General features: G+C 37.3%; 2 protein-coding genes across 2 annotated transcripts; both read left to right on the forward strand.

The window, feature by feature from the left end:
- The first annotated feature begins 303 nt into the window (after positions 1 to 303).
- Positions 304 to 4610, forward strand: gatad1 (GATA zinc finger domain containing 1). The gene is made up of 5 exons (XM_054764026.1): positions 304 to 862; positions 1586 to 1708; positions 1789 to 1848; positions 3828 to 4011; positions 4265 to 4610. The coding sequence occupies exons 1-5, from the start codon at positions 659 to 661 to the stop codon at positions 4453 to 4455; spliced, it is 762 nt and encodes a 253-aa protein (XP_054620001.1). The 5' UTR covers positions 304 to 658; the 3' UTR covers positions 4456 to 4610.
- A 7111-nt stretch (positions 4611 to 11721) lies between these two features.
- lrrc14b (leucine rich repeat containing 14B) lies at positions 11722 to 16716 on the forward strand. Its single transcript, XM_054763899.1, has 3 exons — positions 11722 to 11999; positions 13199 to 13827; positions 15217 to 16716. Exons 1-3 carry the CDS (start codon positions 11724 to 11726, stop codon positions 15887 to 15889), a joined length of 1578 nt encoding a protein of 525 aa, XP_054619874.1. The 5' UTR covers positions 11722 to 11723; the 3' UTR covers positions 15890 to 16716.
- The last annotated feature ends 123 nt before the right edge of the window (positions 16717 to 16839 follow it).

Here is a 16839-nt window from a genome sequence, read left to right on the forward strand (position 1 = left end):
TAAAGAAATGTCAAATTAAATATTGTTATGGATTTTCACACTGCTCAACTAAATTAAATAGTGTTTTTTAATTATTATTTTAAGGGCTGTGTGGCAAACAGCTGCCAACAATTCGTTATGCGCATGCGTATACCGGCTGCCATCTTGGGAACATGTTTACTGTACGTCATCAGTGACAAAATACACTACACCGTTGCGTATGTGGTTAATCGACATAAAACACACCTACATTAGACAAAGTATACCACGTATGCTATCCACAGAGGCACATCTGTGGTTTATACTAACCTGTTAGTCACTTTTTGAACATGTATAGCATTTATTACAACTCAATTTCGATGCTTTCACCTCCAATGCAGCAGGAGGCAGCAAAGCCACCAATCACCATGAATAGTAGAAGAACGCGAGGAAGCTGTGTGTGTTTTTCCAATGGCTAGCTAGCGTTTGCTAGCATCAACAAACATTCAAAATAGAAGGATAACATTGCTGTTTATGCACTAAGTACAAGCAGAGTCTATCCGGCACATTAAGCGGTGCTTTTATGGCGTTTCCTCATTGCGGTCACTGATGACGATCAGTTGTCAGGAGGCTAACCACCGAACCTTTCGTCATTGTCTCATCGCCAAACGCGACTCGACCGAAATTGACTTGAGCAGCAATGCCGCTGGGTTTGAAACCATGCTGTTCTGTTTGCAAGACCAACTCCTCGTCCATGTGGAAGAAAGGAAGCCAAGGAGAGATCATGTGCAACAACTGCTCGGTGAAGAACAGCGGTGGAAGTGGAGGTGGAGGTGGACCTTCGGGACCTTCAGGACCCTCCACGTCCACCAACACTCAGCCCAGCAATGGTGGAGGCAAGCAGGTAAGAAACTCTGGAAAAAGTGCAATGGTCCTCCAAATACTGTAGGCTATATCTAGTGATTTACTATTACTCGAACAGCATTACTGAGACAGTGTTTGGCATACACATTGCTCGTTCATATGGCAGGATTGCTGTGTTGCGTTTAAGGACGTTGAACGGCGGTGTTGGTGTATGTTGCGTTTAAGGTTCTTATTGTTATGAACGGTGGTGCTGGTGTATGTTGCGTTTAAGGTTCTCATTGTTATGAACGGTGGTGCTGGTGTATGTTGCGTTTAAGGTTCTCATTGTTATGAACGGTGGTGTTGGTGTACGTTGCGTTCAAGGACATACTGTAATGAACGGTGGTGTTGGTGTGCGTTGCGTTCAAGGACATACTGTAATGAACGGTGGTGTTTGTGTGTGTTGCGTTCAAGGACATACTCCAATAAACGGTGGTGTTGCGTTCAAGGACATACTGTAATGAATGGTGGTGTTGGTGTGTGTTGCGTTCAGGGACATACTGTAATGAATGGTGGTGTTGGTGTGTGTTGCACTTACTTTCATAAAGTGCCTTACTACAAAGAAACTGAAGTGAATTCCTGTCATTGAAGCATTAAGCATTCACACGTGCACTAATATACACTGTACTTGGGGAAACAGTTGGGCACTTGTGATTGTTTTGGTGCCTGACTGTCCCAGGACATACAGTCATGAATACATGCTTGTCACGTGTGTGTTTTGCAGTCCAAACAGGAGATCCACAGGAGGTCTGCCCGGCTGAGAAGCACCAAGTACAAAGCCCCCACCTCTGAGAAGAAGGTGTCCACCAAAGGCAAGGGGAGAAGACACATTTTTAAACTTAAGAATGTAAGTCATGTGACTTGAATGTGTGTGATATTGTCACACTTTTCACGTGTTTGACGCCCGCCTGTGCTTCCTGTGTGCAGCCGATCAAAGCTCCAGAATCAGTAGCAACCATCATCACCGCTGAGTCTGTCTTTTATAAGGTATTTATCTGGCTTTTTACTCTCTTTTTATAAGGTATTTATCTGGCTTTTTACTCTCTTTTTATAAGGTATTTATCTGGCTTTTTACTCTCTTTTATAAAGTATTTATCTGGCTTTTTACTCGCTTTTTATAAGGTATTTATCTGGCTTTTTACTCGCTTTTTATAAGGTATTTATCTGGCTTTTCACTGTCTTTTATAAAGTATTTATCTGGCTTTTTATTCGCTTTTTATAAGGTATTTATCTGGCTTTTTACTCGCTTTTTATAAGGTATTTATCTGGCTTTTTATTCGCTTTTTATAAGGTATTTATCTGGCTTTTTACTCGCTTTTTATAAGGTATTTATCTGGCTTTTTATTCGCTTTTTATAAGATATTTATCTGGCTTTTCACTGTCTTTTATAAAGTATTTATCTGGCTTTTTACTCTCTTTTTATAAGGTATTTTTCAGGCTTTCTACTGTCTTTTATAAAGTATTTAGCAGGCTTTTTACTTTTTACTTTTTTATAAGGTATTTATCAAGCTTTTTCTGCGGTTTGTAAGTTATTTATCAGTTTTTTTACCCTGTTTTTTTAAGGTTTCTATTAGGGGTTTTACTGTGTTTTATAAGGTATTTATCAGGGTTTTTTTTTACTGTGTTTTATAAGGTATTTATCAAGTTTTTTACCATGTTAATTTATCAGTTTCTTTTACAATGTTTTTATTTATTGGGGGTTTTCACTGTGTCGTATAAGGTATTCATCAGGGCTTTTACCGTGTTTTATTTATCAGGTTTTTCACTGTGTTTTATAAGGTATTTATTAGAGGTTTTATTGTGTTTTAAAGTACTTATGAGGTTTTTTGTGTGTTTTTATATGGTGTCTATCAGGTTGTTTACTATGTTTTATAATGGCATTTATTAGGCTTTTTATTGTTTTTTGTAAAGTATTTATCAGACTTTTTACCGTGTTTCATAAGGTATTTAATGTAATGTGATCAGGGAGACAGGCAGGAGAGTACTTGGTGTGGCATCTGGAAGGAAAGTAGACAAGGAGACTCTGCAGTGAGAGCAGGGAACAGGTGGAGGAGAAGCTAGAGAGGTGGAGGTTTGCCCTGGAAAGGAGAGGAATGAAGGTTAGCCGCAGTAAGACAGAGTACATGTGTGTGAATGAGAGGGACGCAAGTGGAAGAGTGAGCTTACAGGGAGAAGAGATCAAGAAGGTGGAGGATTTGAAGTACTTAAGGTCAACAGTCCAGAGCGATGGAGAGTGTGGAAAAGAGGTGAAGAAGCGTGTACAGGCAGGATGGTACGGGTGGAGAAAAGTGTCAGGTGTGATAGAAGAGTTTCAGCTAAAAGGAAAGGAAAGGTGTACAAAACTGTGGTTAGACCAGCGATGTGTTTGGTCTAGAGACAGTGTCCATGAGGAAAAGACAGGAGACAGAGCTGGAGGTAGCAGAGATGAAGATACTGAGGTTCTCTCTGGGAGTGACCAGGAAGGATAGGATCAGGAATGAGTACATCAGAGGGACAGCACATGTTAGAGGTTTTGGAGATGAAGTCAGAGAGGCCAGACTGAGATGGTTTGGACATGTCCAGAGGAGAGATAGGGAATATATAGGTAGAAGGATGCTGAGTTTGGAACTGCCAGGCAGGAGGCCTAGAGGAAGACCAAAGAGGAGGTTTATGGATGTAGTGAAAGAGGACATGAAGGTAGTTGGTGTGAGAGAAGAGGATGCAGAAGACGGGGTTAGATGCAGGCAATTGATTGGCTGTGGCGACCCCTGAAGGGAAAAGCCGAAAGGAGAAGAAGAAGATTTATCGGAGTTTTTACTATGTTTAAAAATGGTATTTACAGTATTAGGGTTTTTATTGTTTTTTGTAAGGTATTTATCAGGGTTTTAACTGGGTTTTAAGGTACTTATGAGGGTTTTTCATGTGTTGTTGCGTCACAACATTGTGATAGAGGTGACTTGTGTGTGTGTGTGCGTGTGTGTTGTCAGGGTGTCTTCTACCAGATCGGGGACGTGATCAAGGTGATAGACGAGGAGGACGGGAAGCCGTACTACGCTCAGATACGAGGTTTTGTCCAGGACCAGTACTGCCAAAAGAGTGCAGCGCTCACGTGGCTCATTCCCACCCAGGCCAGCCCCAAAGACCGCTTTGATCCCGGCACGTACATCATTGGTAGGAAGACAATCTTTGGAATGGTTCTTATTGCTATGAGCAACTGGAATAAAGCTAGCATGGCGTGTCTCTTTGGATCGAACCTCCAGCTAAGCATACGCATGCCGTGTTCTCCGCAGGACTGCTATCTATTTGTGGCTGCGGTGGGCTGGCATAATGGTCATAATTGCTGATGATGCATTTGCAAATAGTGGTGGTGAAGAACGGTGTGTTAGTACGCCATCATCATAACAACAACAAGGTGTGCTTCCAGGTCCCGAGGAAGACCTCCCGAGGAAGATGGAGTACCTGGAGTTTGTGTGCCACGCCCCCTCTGAATATTTCAAGTCGCGGAGCGCCCCGTTCCCCACCATTCCCATCCGACCGGAGAAGGGCTACATCTGGACCCACATCGGCCCCACACCCGCCCTCACCGTCAAAGAGTCGGTGGGCGGGGCTAGTTAGCAGCGTCACTAGCTAACATGGACTCTTTTTTTTATTTTTTTGTACATTTATGTATTAATAATGTTTAAAAAAAAACATTGGGACCATCAATCATTTCAGATGGACAAAAAGAAATCATCTAACATCCCATGTTGCTATTTACTAATAAACCAAACTCCCCACTGATGCTCTTGTCTTATTCCAATTGTTTTCTACTTTTCTATGATCACACCTTTTTTTTCTTCTTTTTTTTTTGTCCAGCTTAAAGTGTTTGACCAGTTCTTTTTCCAATGCTGCTGACTGTGGAAAATGTGTCATTTTGAAAGGTGCTGGATGTTCTGATGTTTCCATGAGGCTCTGGAGGCATCCCATAATACAATCCTATTCGACATGCAACAGCTCTAGCAATAAAACACACACAAAGTATTTTGGGACCAAAAATCTGTAGCCAAGCACTATGTTGTCTCCATGTGGTAGCTCGTGGGAACTGCATGCACTACAGGTAACTTGGAAGACAGCATTTTCGGAGCAGTGGAAGATGCAAATAGACTGTGACCCATGTTCAAGTACATTTATTGCATCGTAGGTAGATTAGACTATTTCTTCCCATCTACAATTGTGGAAATATTGATGAGTTTGTATTCTAGGTGTTGTACTAACGTATGTGTTTCTCCTAGACCAGGTTTTTAAGGTATTTTATTAGGCTTTTTGCAGAGTTTTTATGACAATTATCAGGCTTTTTACTGAGTTTTTGAAGGTATTTTATCAGGCTTTTTACCGGGTTTTTATGATAATTATCAGGCTTTTTACTGTATTTTTAAGATATTTTTTAATCTGTCTTTTTACTGTGTTTTTAGGGTACTTTATCAAGCTTTTAATCAGTTTTTTTAAGATAATTATCAGGCTTTTTACCTGGTTTTTTATGATAATTATCAGGGTTTTACTGTGTTTTTTAGGGTATTTTATCAGGCTTTTTATCAGTTTTTTTTTTTAAGATAATTATCATGCTTTGACTGTGTTTTTTAAGGTATTTTATCAGGCTTTTTACCCAGTTTTTAAAAGATAATTATCAGGCTTTTTACTGTGTTCTTTAAGGTATTTTATCAGGCTTTCTACTGGGTTTTTTATGATAATTATCAGTGTTTTACTGTGTTTTTTAGGGTATTTTATCAGGCTTTTTATCAGTTTTTTTTAAAGATAATTATCAGGCTTTTTACTGAGTTTTTGAAGGTATTTTTTAATCTGTCTTTTTACTGTGTTTTTTAGGGTATTTTATCAGGCTTTTTAAGATAATTATCAGGCTGTGGGTAAAAGCTGTTTGCCAGCCTTGTGGCCCTGGACTTCAAACTCCTGTAGCGTTTGTTTTTAAGGTATTTCTACCGGGTTTTTAATGATAATTATCAGGCTTTTTACAGAGTTTTTATTTTATGATATGATTAGTATTTTATGATAATTATCAGGGTTTTAATGTGTTTTTTAGGGTATTTTATCAGGCTTTTTAGCGTTTTTTAAAAAAGATATTTTATAAAGCTTTTTACCAGGTTTTTAAAGATAATTATCAGGCTTTTTTACTGTGTTTTTCGGGTATGTAATTATGCGTTTTTTAAACCAAGTTTTTAAAATAATAACTATCTGGCTTTTTACTGTATTTTTAGTTTTTATTTTAATCTGGCTTTTTACTGTGGTTTTTTGGTGTATTTTACCAGGCTTTTTACTGTGTTTTTTCGGTGTATTTTACCAGGGCTTTTACTGTGTTTTTTGGGAGTATTTTACCAGGCTTTTTACTGTGTTTTTGGGTGTATTTTACCAGGCTTTTTACTGTGTTTTTTAGGTGTATTTTACCAGGCTTTTTACTGTGTTTTTTGGGAGTATTTTACCAGGCTTTTTACTGTGTTTTTGGGTGTATTTTACCAGGCTTTTTACTGTGTTTTTTAGGTGTATTTTACCAGGCTTTTTACTGTGTTTTTTGGGTGTATTTTACCAGGCTTTTTAGTGTGGTTTTTTGGGTGTATTTTACCAGGCTTTTTACTGTGTTTTTTAGATGTATTTTTCCAGGCCTTTTACTGTGTTTTTTGGGAGTATTTTACCAGGCTTTTTACTGTGGTTTTTTTGGTGTATTTTACCAGGCTTTTTACTGTGTTTTTTAGATGTATTTTACCAGGCTTTTTACTGTGTTTTTTGGGAGTATTTTACCAGGCTTTTTACTGTGTTTTTTAGGTGTATTTTACCAGGCTTTTTACTGTGTTTTTGGGTGTATTTCACCAGGCTTTTTAATGTGTTTTTTTTTGGTGTATTTTACCAGGCTTTTTACTGTGTTTTTAGGTGTATTTCACCAGGCTTTTTACTGTGTTTTTTAGGTGTATTTCACCAGGCTTTTTACTGTGTTTTTTGGTGTATTTTACCAGGCTTTTTACTGTGTTTTTTTGGTGTATTTTACCAGGCTTTTTACTATGTTTTTTAGGTGTATTTTACCAGGCTTTTTACTGTGTTTTTTAGGTGTATTTTTCCAGGCCTTTTACTGTGTTTTTTGGGTGTATTTTACCAGGCTTTTTACTGTGTTTTTTGGGGGTATTTTACCAGGCTTTTTACTGTGTTTTTTAGGTGTATTTTACCAGGCTTTTTACTGTGTTTTTTGGGTGTATTTTACCAGGCTTTTTACTGTGTTTTTTGGGAGTATTTTTCCAGGCCTTTTACTGTGTTTTTTGGGTGTATTTTACCAGGCTTTTTACTGTGTTTTTTGGGGGTATTTTACCAGGCTTTTTACTGTGTTTTTTTAGGTGTATTTTACCAGGCTTTTTACTGTGTTTTTTGGGTGTATTTTACCAGGCTTTTTACTGTGTTTTTTAGATGTATTTTACCAGGCTTTTTACTGTGTTTTTTGGGAGTATTTTACCAGGCTTTTTACTGTGTTTTTTGGGTGTATTTCACCAGGCTTTTTACTGTGTTTTTTAGGTGTATTTCACCAGGCTTTTTACTGTGTTTTTTGGGAGTATTTTACCAGGCTTTTTACTGTGTTTTTAGGTGTATTTTACCAGGCTTTTTACTGTGTTTTTGGGTGTATTTCACCAGGCTTTTTACTGTGTTTTTTGGTATATTTTACCAGGCTTTTTACTGTGTTTTTGGGTGTATTTCACCAGGCTTTTTACTGTGTTTTTTGGTGTATTTTACCAGGCTTTTTACTGTGTTTTTGGGTGTATTTTACCAAGCTTTTTACTGTGTTTTTGGGTGTATTTCACCAGGCTTTTTACTGTGTTTTTTTTGGTGTATTTCACCAGGCTTTTTACTGTGTTTTTTGGTGTATTTTACCAGGCTTTTTACTGTGTTTTTTTGGTGTATTTTACCAGGCTTTTTACTATGTTTTTTAGGTGTATTTTACCAGGCTTTTTACTGTGTTTTTTAGGTGTATTTTTCCAGGCCTTTTACTGTGTTTTTTGGGTGTATTTTACCAGGCTTTTTACTGTGTTTTTTGGGGGTATTTTACCAGGCTTTTTACTGTGTTTTTTTGGGTGTATTTTACCAGGCTTTTTACTGTGTTTTTTGGGTGTATTTCACCAGGCTTTTTACTGTGTTTTTTTTAGGTGTATTTCACCAGGCTTTTTACTGTGTTTTTTGGGAGTATTTTACCAGGCTTTTTACTGTGTTTTTAGGTGTATTTTACCAGGCTTTTTACTGTGTTTTTTGGTGTATTTTACCAGGCTTTTTACTGTGTTTTTTTGGTGTATTTTACCAGGCTTTTTACTGTGTTTTTTAGGTGTATTTTACCAGGCTTTTTACTGTGTTTTTTAGGTGTATTTTTCCAGGCCTTTTACTGTGTTTTTTGGGTGTATTTTACCAGGCTTTTTACTGTGTTTTTTGGGTGTATTTTACCAGGCTTTTTACTGTGTTTTTTGGGTGTATTTTACCAGGCTTTTTACTGTGTTTTTTAGATGTATTTTACCAGGCTTTTTACTGTGTTTTTTGGGAGTATTTTACCAGGCTTTTTACTGTGTTTTTTGGGTGTATTTCACCAGGCTTTTTACTGTGTTTTTTAGGTGTATTTCACCAGGCTTTTTACTGTGTTTTTTGGGAGTATTTTACCAGGCTTTTTACTGTGTTTTTGGGTGTATTTTACCAGGCTTTTTACTGTGTTTTTGGGTGTATTTCACCAGGCTTTTTACTGTGTTTTTTGGTATATTTTACCAGGCTTTTTACTGTGTTTTTGGGTGTATTTCACCAGGCTTTTTACTGTGTTTTTTTTGGTGTATTTTACCAAGCTTTTTACTGTGTTTTTGGGTGTATTTCACCAGGCTTTTTACTGTGTTTTTTTTGGTGTATTTCACCAGGCTTTTTACTGTGTTTTTTGGGTGTATTTTACCAGGCTTTTTACTGTGTTTTTGGGTGTATTTCACCAGGCTTTTTACTGTGGTTTTTTTGGTGTATTTTACCAGGCTTTTTACTGTGTTTTTTGGGTGTATTTTACCAGGCTTTTTACTGTGTTTTTTAGATGTATTTTACCAGGCTTTTTACTATGTTTTTTGGGAGTATTTTACCAGGCTTTTTACTGTGTTTTTTGGGTGTATTTTACCAGGCTTTTTACTGTGTTTTTGGGTGTATTTCACCAGGCTTTTTACTGTGTTTTTTGGTGTATTTTACCAGGCTTTTTACTGTGTTTTTGGGTGTATTTCACCAGGCTTTTTACTGTGTTTTTTTTGGTGTATTTTACCAGGCTTTTTACTGTGTTTTTTAGGTGTATTTCACCAGGCTTTTTACTGTGTTTTTTGGGAGTATTTTACCAGGCTTTTTACTGTGTTTTTGAGATGTATTTTACCAGGCTTTTTACTGTGTTTTTGGGTGTATTTCACCAGGCTTTTTACTGTGGTTTTTTTGGTGTATTTTACCAGGCTTTTTACTGTGTTTTTTGGGTGTATTTTTACCAGGCTTTTTACTGTGTTTTTTAGGTGTATTTCACCAGGCTTTTTACTGTGTTTTTGGGTGTATTTCACCAGGCTTTTTACTGTGTTTTTAGGTGTATTTTACCAGGCTTTTTACTGTGTTTTTGGGTGTATTTTACCAGGCTTTTTACTGTGTTTTTGGGTGTATTTCACCAGGCTTTTTACTGTGTTTTTTGGGTGTATTTTACCAGGCTTTTTACTGTGTTTTTTGGGAGTATTTTACCAGGCTTTTTACTGTGTTTTTGAGATGTATTTTACCAGGCTTTTTACTGTGTTTTTGGGTGTATTTCACCAGGCTTTTTACTGTGGTTTTTTTGGTGTATTTTACCAGGCTTTTTACTGTGTTTTTTGGGTGTATTTTTACCAGGCTTTTTACTGTGTTTTTTAGGTGTATTTCACCAGGCTTTTTACTGTGTTTTTGGGTGTATTTCACCAGGCTTTTTACTGTGTTTTTAGGTGTATTTTACCAGGCTTTTTACTGTGTTTTTGGGTGTATTTTACCAGGCTTTTTACTGTGTTTTTTGGGTGTATTTCACCAGGCTTTTTACTGTGTTTTTTAGGTGTATTTCACCAGGCTTTTTACTGTGTTTTTTGGGTGTATTTTTACCAGGCTTTTTACTGTGTTTTTTAGGTGTATTTCACCAGGCTTTTTACTGTGTTTTTGGGTGTATTTCACCAGGCTTTTTACTGTGTTTTTAGGTGTATTTCACCAGGCTTTTTACTGTGTTTTTAGGTGTATTTTACCAGGCTTTTTACTGTGTTTTTGGGTGTATTTTACCAGGCTTTTTACTGTGTTTTTTGGGTGTATTTCACCAGGCTTTTTACTGTGTTTTTTAGGTGTATTTCACCAGGCTTTTTACTGTGTTTTTTGGGAGTATTTTACCAGGCTTTTTACTGTGTTTTAGGTGTATTTCACCAGGCTTTTTACTGTGTTTTTTGGGTGTATTTTACCAGGCTTTTTACTGTGTTTTTTAGGTGTATTTTACCAGGCTTTTTACTGTGTTTTTGGGTGTATTTTACCAGGCTTTTTACTGTGTTTTTTGGGTGTATTTTACCAGGCTTTTTACTGTGTTTTAGGTGTATTTTACCAGGCTTTTTACTGTGTTTTTTGGGGGTAGTTTACCAGGCTTTTTACTGAGTTTTTTCGGTGTATTTTACCAGGCTTTTTACTGTGTTTTTTGGGGGTAGTTTACCAGGCTTTTTACTGAGTTTTTTAGGTGTATTTTACCAGGCTTTTTAATGTGTTTTTTGGGGGTATTTTACCAGGCTTTTTACTGTGTTTTTTAGGTGTATTTCACCAGGCTTTTTACTGTGTTTTTGGGTGTATTTCACCAGGCTTTTTACTGTGTTTTTAGGTGTATTTCACCAGGCTTTTTACTGTGTTTTTAGGTGTATTTTACCAGGCTTTTTACTGTGTTTTTGGGTGTATTTTACCAGGCTTTTTACTGTGTTTTTTGGGTGTATTTCACCAGGCTTTTTACTGTGTTTTTTAGGTGTATTTCACCAGGCTTTTTACTGTGTTTTTTGGGTGTATTTTACCAGGCTTTTTACTGTGTTTTTTGGGAGTATTTTACCAGGCTTTTTACTGTGTTTTAGGTGTATTTCACCAGGCTTTTTACTGTGTTTTTTGGGTGTATTTTACCAGGCTTTTTACTGTGTTTTTTAGGTGTATTTTACCAGGCTTTTTACTGTGTTTTTGGGTGTATTTTACCAGGCTTTTTACTGTGTTTTTTGGGTGTATTTTACCAGGCTTTTTACTGTGTTTTTTAGGTGTATTTCACCAGGCTTTTTACTGTGTTTTTTAGGTGTATTTTACCAAGCTTTTTACTGTGTTTTTTGGGTGTATTTTACCAGGCTTTTTACTGTGTTTTTTGGGGGTAGTTTACCAGGCTTTTTACTGAGTTTTTTCGGTGTATTTTACCAGGCTTTTTACTGTGTTTTTTGGGGGTAGTTTACCAGGCTTTTTACTGAGTTTTTTAGGTGTATTTTACCAGGCTTTTTAATGTGTTTTTTGGGGGTATTTTACCAGGCTTTTTACTGTGCTTTTTAGGTGTATTTTACCAGGCTTTTTACTGTGTTTTTTGGGGGTAGTTTACCAGGCTTTTTACTGAGTTTTTAAGATAATTATCAGGCTTTTTACTCTGTTTTTTAAAGATAATAATGAGGCTTTTGACTGTTTTTTTAAGCTGCAAATAGATTTGTGTGACCTGCAAAGGACGTGAGACAGCTGATTCTATAAATAACCTGAAACCAGACACTGACCCCCCCCCACACACACACACACAGAGCGAGCCCACCCCCACACAAAAAGCACAACAAGCAGTTTTCAGCAACACACACACACACACAACCGGTACCATGAAGTCTCTGCGCTTCCTCGCGTCCGAGGCCTTTGTCCTGAGCGGCCCGAGCGCTGAGGAGAACCTGAGCGGCGTGTCTTTGGACTTGTACCCGCTGGTCTTCAAGGCCTGCTACCTGCACGAGCGGGCCGCGCTGCTGCGGGCATTGGTGCGCACGTGGCCGCTACCTGAGCTGCACCTGCAAAGCCTGCTGGGAAGGACAGCCGACTGCCAGCTGGACCTGACCTCCCGCACCTGCCGCACCTGCCTGCTGGCCATGGGCATGGGACTGAAGGTAGTTAGCAGCATGCTACAGTATGTCCATGGAATTATTCCCAATCACAATGCTGTACACAACACTTGTACACATAGACTTCTATTTACAACTGACCTTTTTCATTGCTTTTTTCAATCAGTTCATTTACATTTTTGTTATTTTATGAACGAGAACCCCTCTTTAAAAAAATGCTTTTATAAAAATGTAATATATAATTCTACATTTATTTTATACCAATTCTGTTAAATATATGATTTTTTTAAATGGAATTTATGATTGTTTTTATTTTCTGATGAAATATAGAGAAAAAAATGAATACATTTGATATTCATGAAAAATATTTGTTTTTTACAAAATTTGTATAGTCTTGGAAATCTTTTTTTATTTATAAATAAATAAATTATTTACGTTTAATTATACGTAATGTTTTTATGATAAAAAAGCATTAAAACTATACAAGTATTAATATTAATATTTTTTATTTAAATGTTGTATGTTTTTAAAAAAATATTCAGTTATTTAGTTACAAAATTTTGTGTTTATATTATTACATTTTTGTTTATAAAATTATTAATAATCAGATGTGGGATATGTCAGCATACCCCACTTTTATACATATTCATATTTACAACTGAATTGTTTACAATTTTTCAATGAAACTCTAATTTTGAAATGACATTGAAAATTCATTATTTTATTTGAATTCACTTAAATTTGTATTTATTTTTTAAAATTTTATTATATAATTTATTCAATTCTGTTCAATATGATTTTTTTTAAACTAGCACTAAAATTGTACTAAAATGTATCTGATTTATGAGTTATTTTGTGATGAAATGTAGAAAAAATTAAAAATGAATAGATGAAAAGAAATATGAATTATTATATTGTTTTGAATGCTTATATTTATAAAGATTCTATATTATTTCTAAACAAATAAATAAACAAGTAATATTATTAAGTATTAATATGATATTTTCTATTGAAAATGTGTTTATATTCTCTTAATATTACAGCATATGTGTTCAGTGATTTTTAGTTCAACACAGGTTTGCTGTGCTCCAAAGTAAGAAAGAATAAATGATGTTTCTAATAAGTGTCAATAATGGTGTCCAGTGTGCTTTCACGTGCATATTGAGAAAGGCTCCATGGGTTGCCTGGTGGTGTACATAGTGGTATTGTACGGCCATGCGTGACCATGTGAGTGTTGTCCAAAGGAGTACGTGTTGTCACCACTAAGCACATACGCCAAAGTGCTCCACGTGGTGGACCTGACGGCCCTGAAGGACGTGGAGCGGCAGGAGTGTCCCTGCAGGAGCACCTTGGGCCGATGGGCACGCACCCGGCTGCTCAGCCAGATGTGCTACGAGACCACGGTGGCCATGCAGGCCGGCGACGCGTCCCCGTCTGCATTCGGCATCGCCATCGACGTGCGGCTGAACGGCTTTGTCACGGGCCGCAACTATGAGCAAGTGGCGCAGGCCTTGCTCCTCCTCCGCCTCTGCCCCCTCAAGCTACGCTTCCCCGCCTTCCGGGCAGATTCCCTGGCACTCAAGCAGCTCTTCTACGTGCTGCGACTGGCCCAGCCCGAGCACATGAGCACGCTGGAGGTGGTGCACAACGTTCCCCTGGAGGCCGCGCACCTGGAGGTGCTGCTCTCCAGGGTGGAGTTCCCCAGGCTGCGCTCCCTCACGCTGCCTGCGGGGGCGCTGGACGTGCGGAGGCTGGGATCCGATGAGGAAGACCTGCTGGCCACCGTCGGCACCCTGCTGGCACGACTCACCAACCTCACTCACCTCTGTGTGGGATTCTCCACGCTCACCGGACACCTACGAAGACTCCTCAGGTCAGACAAACATAGGCAGACAGACATAAAGTATATACACTACATACATAGACATACTGTATACATATACACTACATACACAGACATACTGTATACATACAGTATATACACTACATACATAGACATACTGTATACATATACACTACATACACAGACATACTGTATACATACAGTATATACACTACATACATAGACATACTGTATACATATACACTACATACACAGACATACTGTATACATACAGTATATACACTACATACATAGACATACTGTATACATACAGTATACATACTACATACACAGACATACTGTATACATACAGTATATACACTACATACACAGACATACTGTATACATACAGTATATACACTACATACATAGACATACTGTATACATACAGTATACATACTACATACACAGACATACTGTATACATATACACTACATACACAGACATACTTTGATTTTTACTGCCTTTAAGGAATTTGATCAGGCTTTTGTAGCATGTATTTTTAAGCATTTTATTAGGCTTCTTACTATGTTTTTTAAAATAATTATCAGGGGGTTTTACTGTCTTTTTTAAAGGTATTTATCAGGCCTTTTACCAGGTTTTCTTAAAAAAGATAATTATTAAGGGCTTTTTACCTTGTTTTTTTTAAAGGTATTTTATCAGGCTTTTTAATCAGGTTTTTAAAAATAATTATTAGGCTTTTTAAAATGTATTTTATCAGGTTTTTGAGCTGTTTTTTAAAAGTATTTTATCAGGCTTTTTACTGGGTTTTAAAAATAATTTTTAATAATAATTATAATTTGTTCTATCAGAATTTTTACTGTTTTTAAGGAATTTTATCAGGCTTTTGTAGCGTACATTTTTATTTTTATTTTATTCTTATTTTATTAGGCTTCTTACTATGGTTTTTGAGACAATTATTTGGGGTTTTACTGTCTTTTTTATCAGGCCTTTTATTGTGTTTTTTAAGATAATAATCAGGCTTTTCACAATATAGTTTAAAAATATATCGTTTAAAAAATTCTGATAGAACATCTTAAAAAACACACTAAAAACCTTGATAAATACCTTTAAAAAAAAGTCTGCTAATTATTTTTAAAACCCAGTAAAAAGCCTGATAAAATAATTTTTTTAAAACAGGCTTTCTTAAGTGTTTTTTTTTAACTTAAGAATTCCCTTTAAAGATGATTGTTGTAGAGCACACAGGGTGTAAAACCATGAACATGTGATGAACACATGACAGTCATACAGTAGATACTACTTCTACAGACTAAATAGCTAGAGCTGTGTTGACAGAGCCGGTGCTTGGAGTTGTACTACTATGAATAATAAAATAATAATGATAATAATAATAAAGTTTTGTGGTATTTGGTCCTATAGTCCTCTCAATACTGCCCTTGAAAGTCTGGAGTTGGCCAACTGCTGCCTGAACCGTGTGGACATGACGTACTTGTCCAACAGCCTGCACAGCGAGGCTCTGGTCTGCCTGGACATGAGCGGACACGATGTCCTGGACGCCTTCCCCGCTCCTTTCCACAAACTTCTCAGCCGCTGCTCGGCCTCACTGGCCTCGCTGGCGCTGGAGGAGTGCGGCATCGAGGACGCACACGCGGACGCCTTTGTGGACACACTGTCCCGCTGCCAGGCGCTGGAGGAGCTCAAACTCCTGGGCAACCCTGTGACCTCCCAGGGCCTGCGGAGGATCTTCTCAGCTTTGGCGGCGGGATTCCCCAAGCTGAGGTACGTGGAGATGCCCGTGCCCCGCGAATGCTACCCGGAGGACGCCGCGTACCCGCTGGACGACTCGGCCCTCCTGCAGTACGACCGGGCACTCTTTCAGGAGGTCAGGGAGCAGCTGGTGGGCATCCTGGCGGCGGCTGGAAGAGGGAGTGTGGAGGTGTGCACCCCGCTGATGGGGGTCTACGACGCAGATATCTGCGAGACCAGCAACGAGCTGGGCGTGTCCATGTTGAAATCCTTCCACAGCGTCATCGGGAACTTCATAGGCACCATAACGGATGTGGACAACAGGAGAAGCCACAAGAACAACTGACACTTTCACACAGGACTGCAACATATCTGCGGCAGTCCACCTTTATTTGTGGCGGTCCGTTAACCGACATTAACATCGCAGACAGAGCAAACTATTTCTTCCCACCCACAATTGTGTCAATATTTATTGGTTTGTATCCAAGATGTTGTACTACATAATGTAATGAATGTGTTTCTCCTGTACAGTTTTTTAAAAGGTATTTTATCAGGCTTTTCACCGAGTCTTTTTGAAGATAATTATCCGTCTTTTTACAGTTGAAAAAAATTATAATTAGCAGGCTTTCTACTTTGTTTTTAAGATAGTTAAATCAGGATTTTAACTTTTTTTTTTTTTAAGTATTTTATCAGGGTTTTTAACAGGTTCATAAGGTTTTTTACCATGCTTTTTATTTATTTATTTAAAAGGTATTTTATCTGCCTTTTTAACTGGTTAACAAAGATAATTATCAGGCTTTTAACCATGTTTTTTTTAAGGTATTTTATCAGGCTTTTCACAGAGTCTTTTTAAACATAATTATCAGGCTTTTTACCGATTTGTAAAGTAATAATTATCAGGCTTTCTACTTTGTTTTTAGGGTATTTTAAAATTTAAAAAAGTATTTTATTGGGCTTTTTACTGTTTTTTTTAATGACAATTATAAGGTTTTTTTTACTGTGTTTTCCAGGATTTTTAACGTGTTTTTAAGGCGTTTTATCAGGCTTTTTACTGTGTTTTTAAGGTATTTTATCAGGCTTTTTACCGAGTTATTTGAAAATAACAGGCTTTTACCGTTTTTATAATGATTATCAGGCTTTTTACTGTGTCTTTAAGGTATTTTATCAGGCTATTTACCAAGTTTTTAATAATTATCAGGCTTTTTAACATGTTTTTTTTAAAAAGTATTTTTCACGCTTTTTACCGTGTTTTTAAGTTATTTTATCAGGCCTTTTACTGTTTTTTTTTTTTTTAAG

Source organism: Dunckerocampus dactyliophorus, chromosome 20 (assembly GCF_027744805.1).
Source record: "Dunckerocampus dactyliophorus isolate RoL2022-P2 chromosome 20, RoL_Ddac_1.1, whole genome shotgun sequence".
Taxonomy (NCBI): Eukaryota; Metazoa; Chordata; class Actinopteri; order Syngnathiformes; family Syngnathidae; genus Dunckerocampus; species Dunckerocampus dactyliophorus.

Excerpts from the sequence above, each read along its gene's own strand:
- lrrc14b (XM_054763899.1), top strand. The coding sequence starts at position 11,724 with ATGAAGTCTCTGCGCTTCCTCGCGTCCGAGGCCTTTGTCCTGAGCGGC. Across the intron at positions 12,000-13,198 it reads CCATGGGCATGGGACTGAAG|GAGTACGTGTTGTCACCACT; the intron begins GTAGTTAGCAGC and ends TGTTGTCCAAAG. Across the intron at positions 13,828-15,216 it reads CACCTACGAAGACTCCTCAG|TCCTCTCAATACTGCCCTTG; the intron begins GTCAGACAAACA and ends TTGGTCCTATAG.
- gatad1 (XM_054764026.1), top strand. The coding sequence starts at position 659 with ATGCCGCTGGGTTTGAAACCATGCTGTTCTGTTTGCAAGACCAACTCC. Across the intron at positions 1,709-1,788 it reads ACATTTTTAAACTTAAGAAT|CCGATCAAAGCTCCAGAATC; the intron begins GTAAGTCATGTG and ends TCCTGTGTGCAG. Across the intron at positions 1,849-3,827 it reads CTGAGTCTGTCTTTTATAAG|GGTGTCTTCTACCAGATCGG; the intron begins GTATTTATCTGG and ends GTGTGTTGTCAG.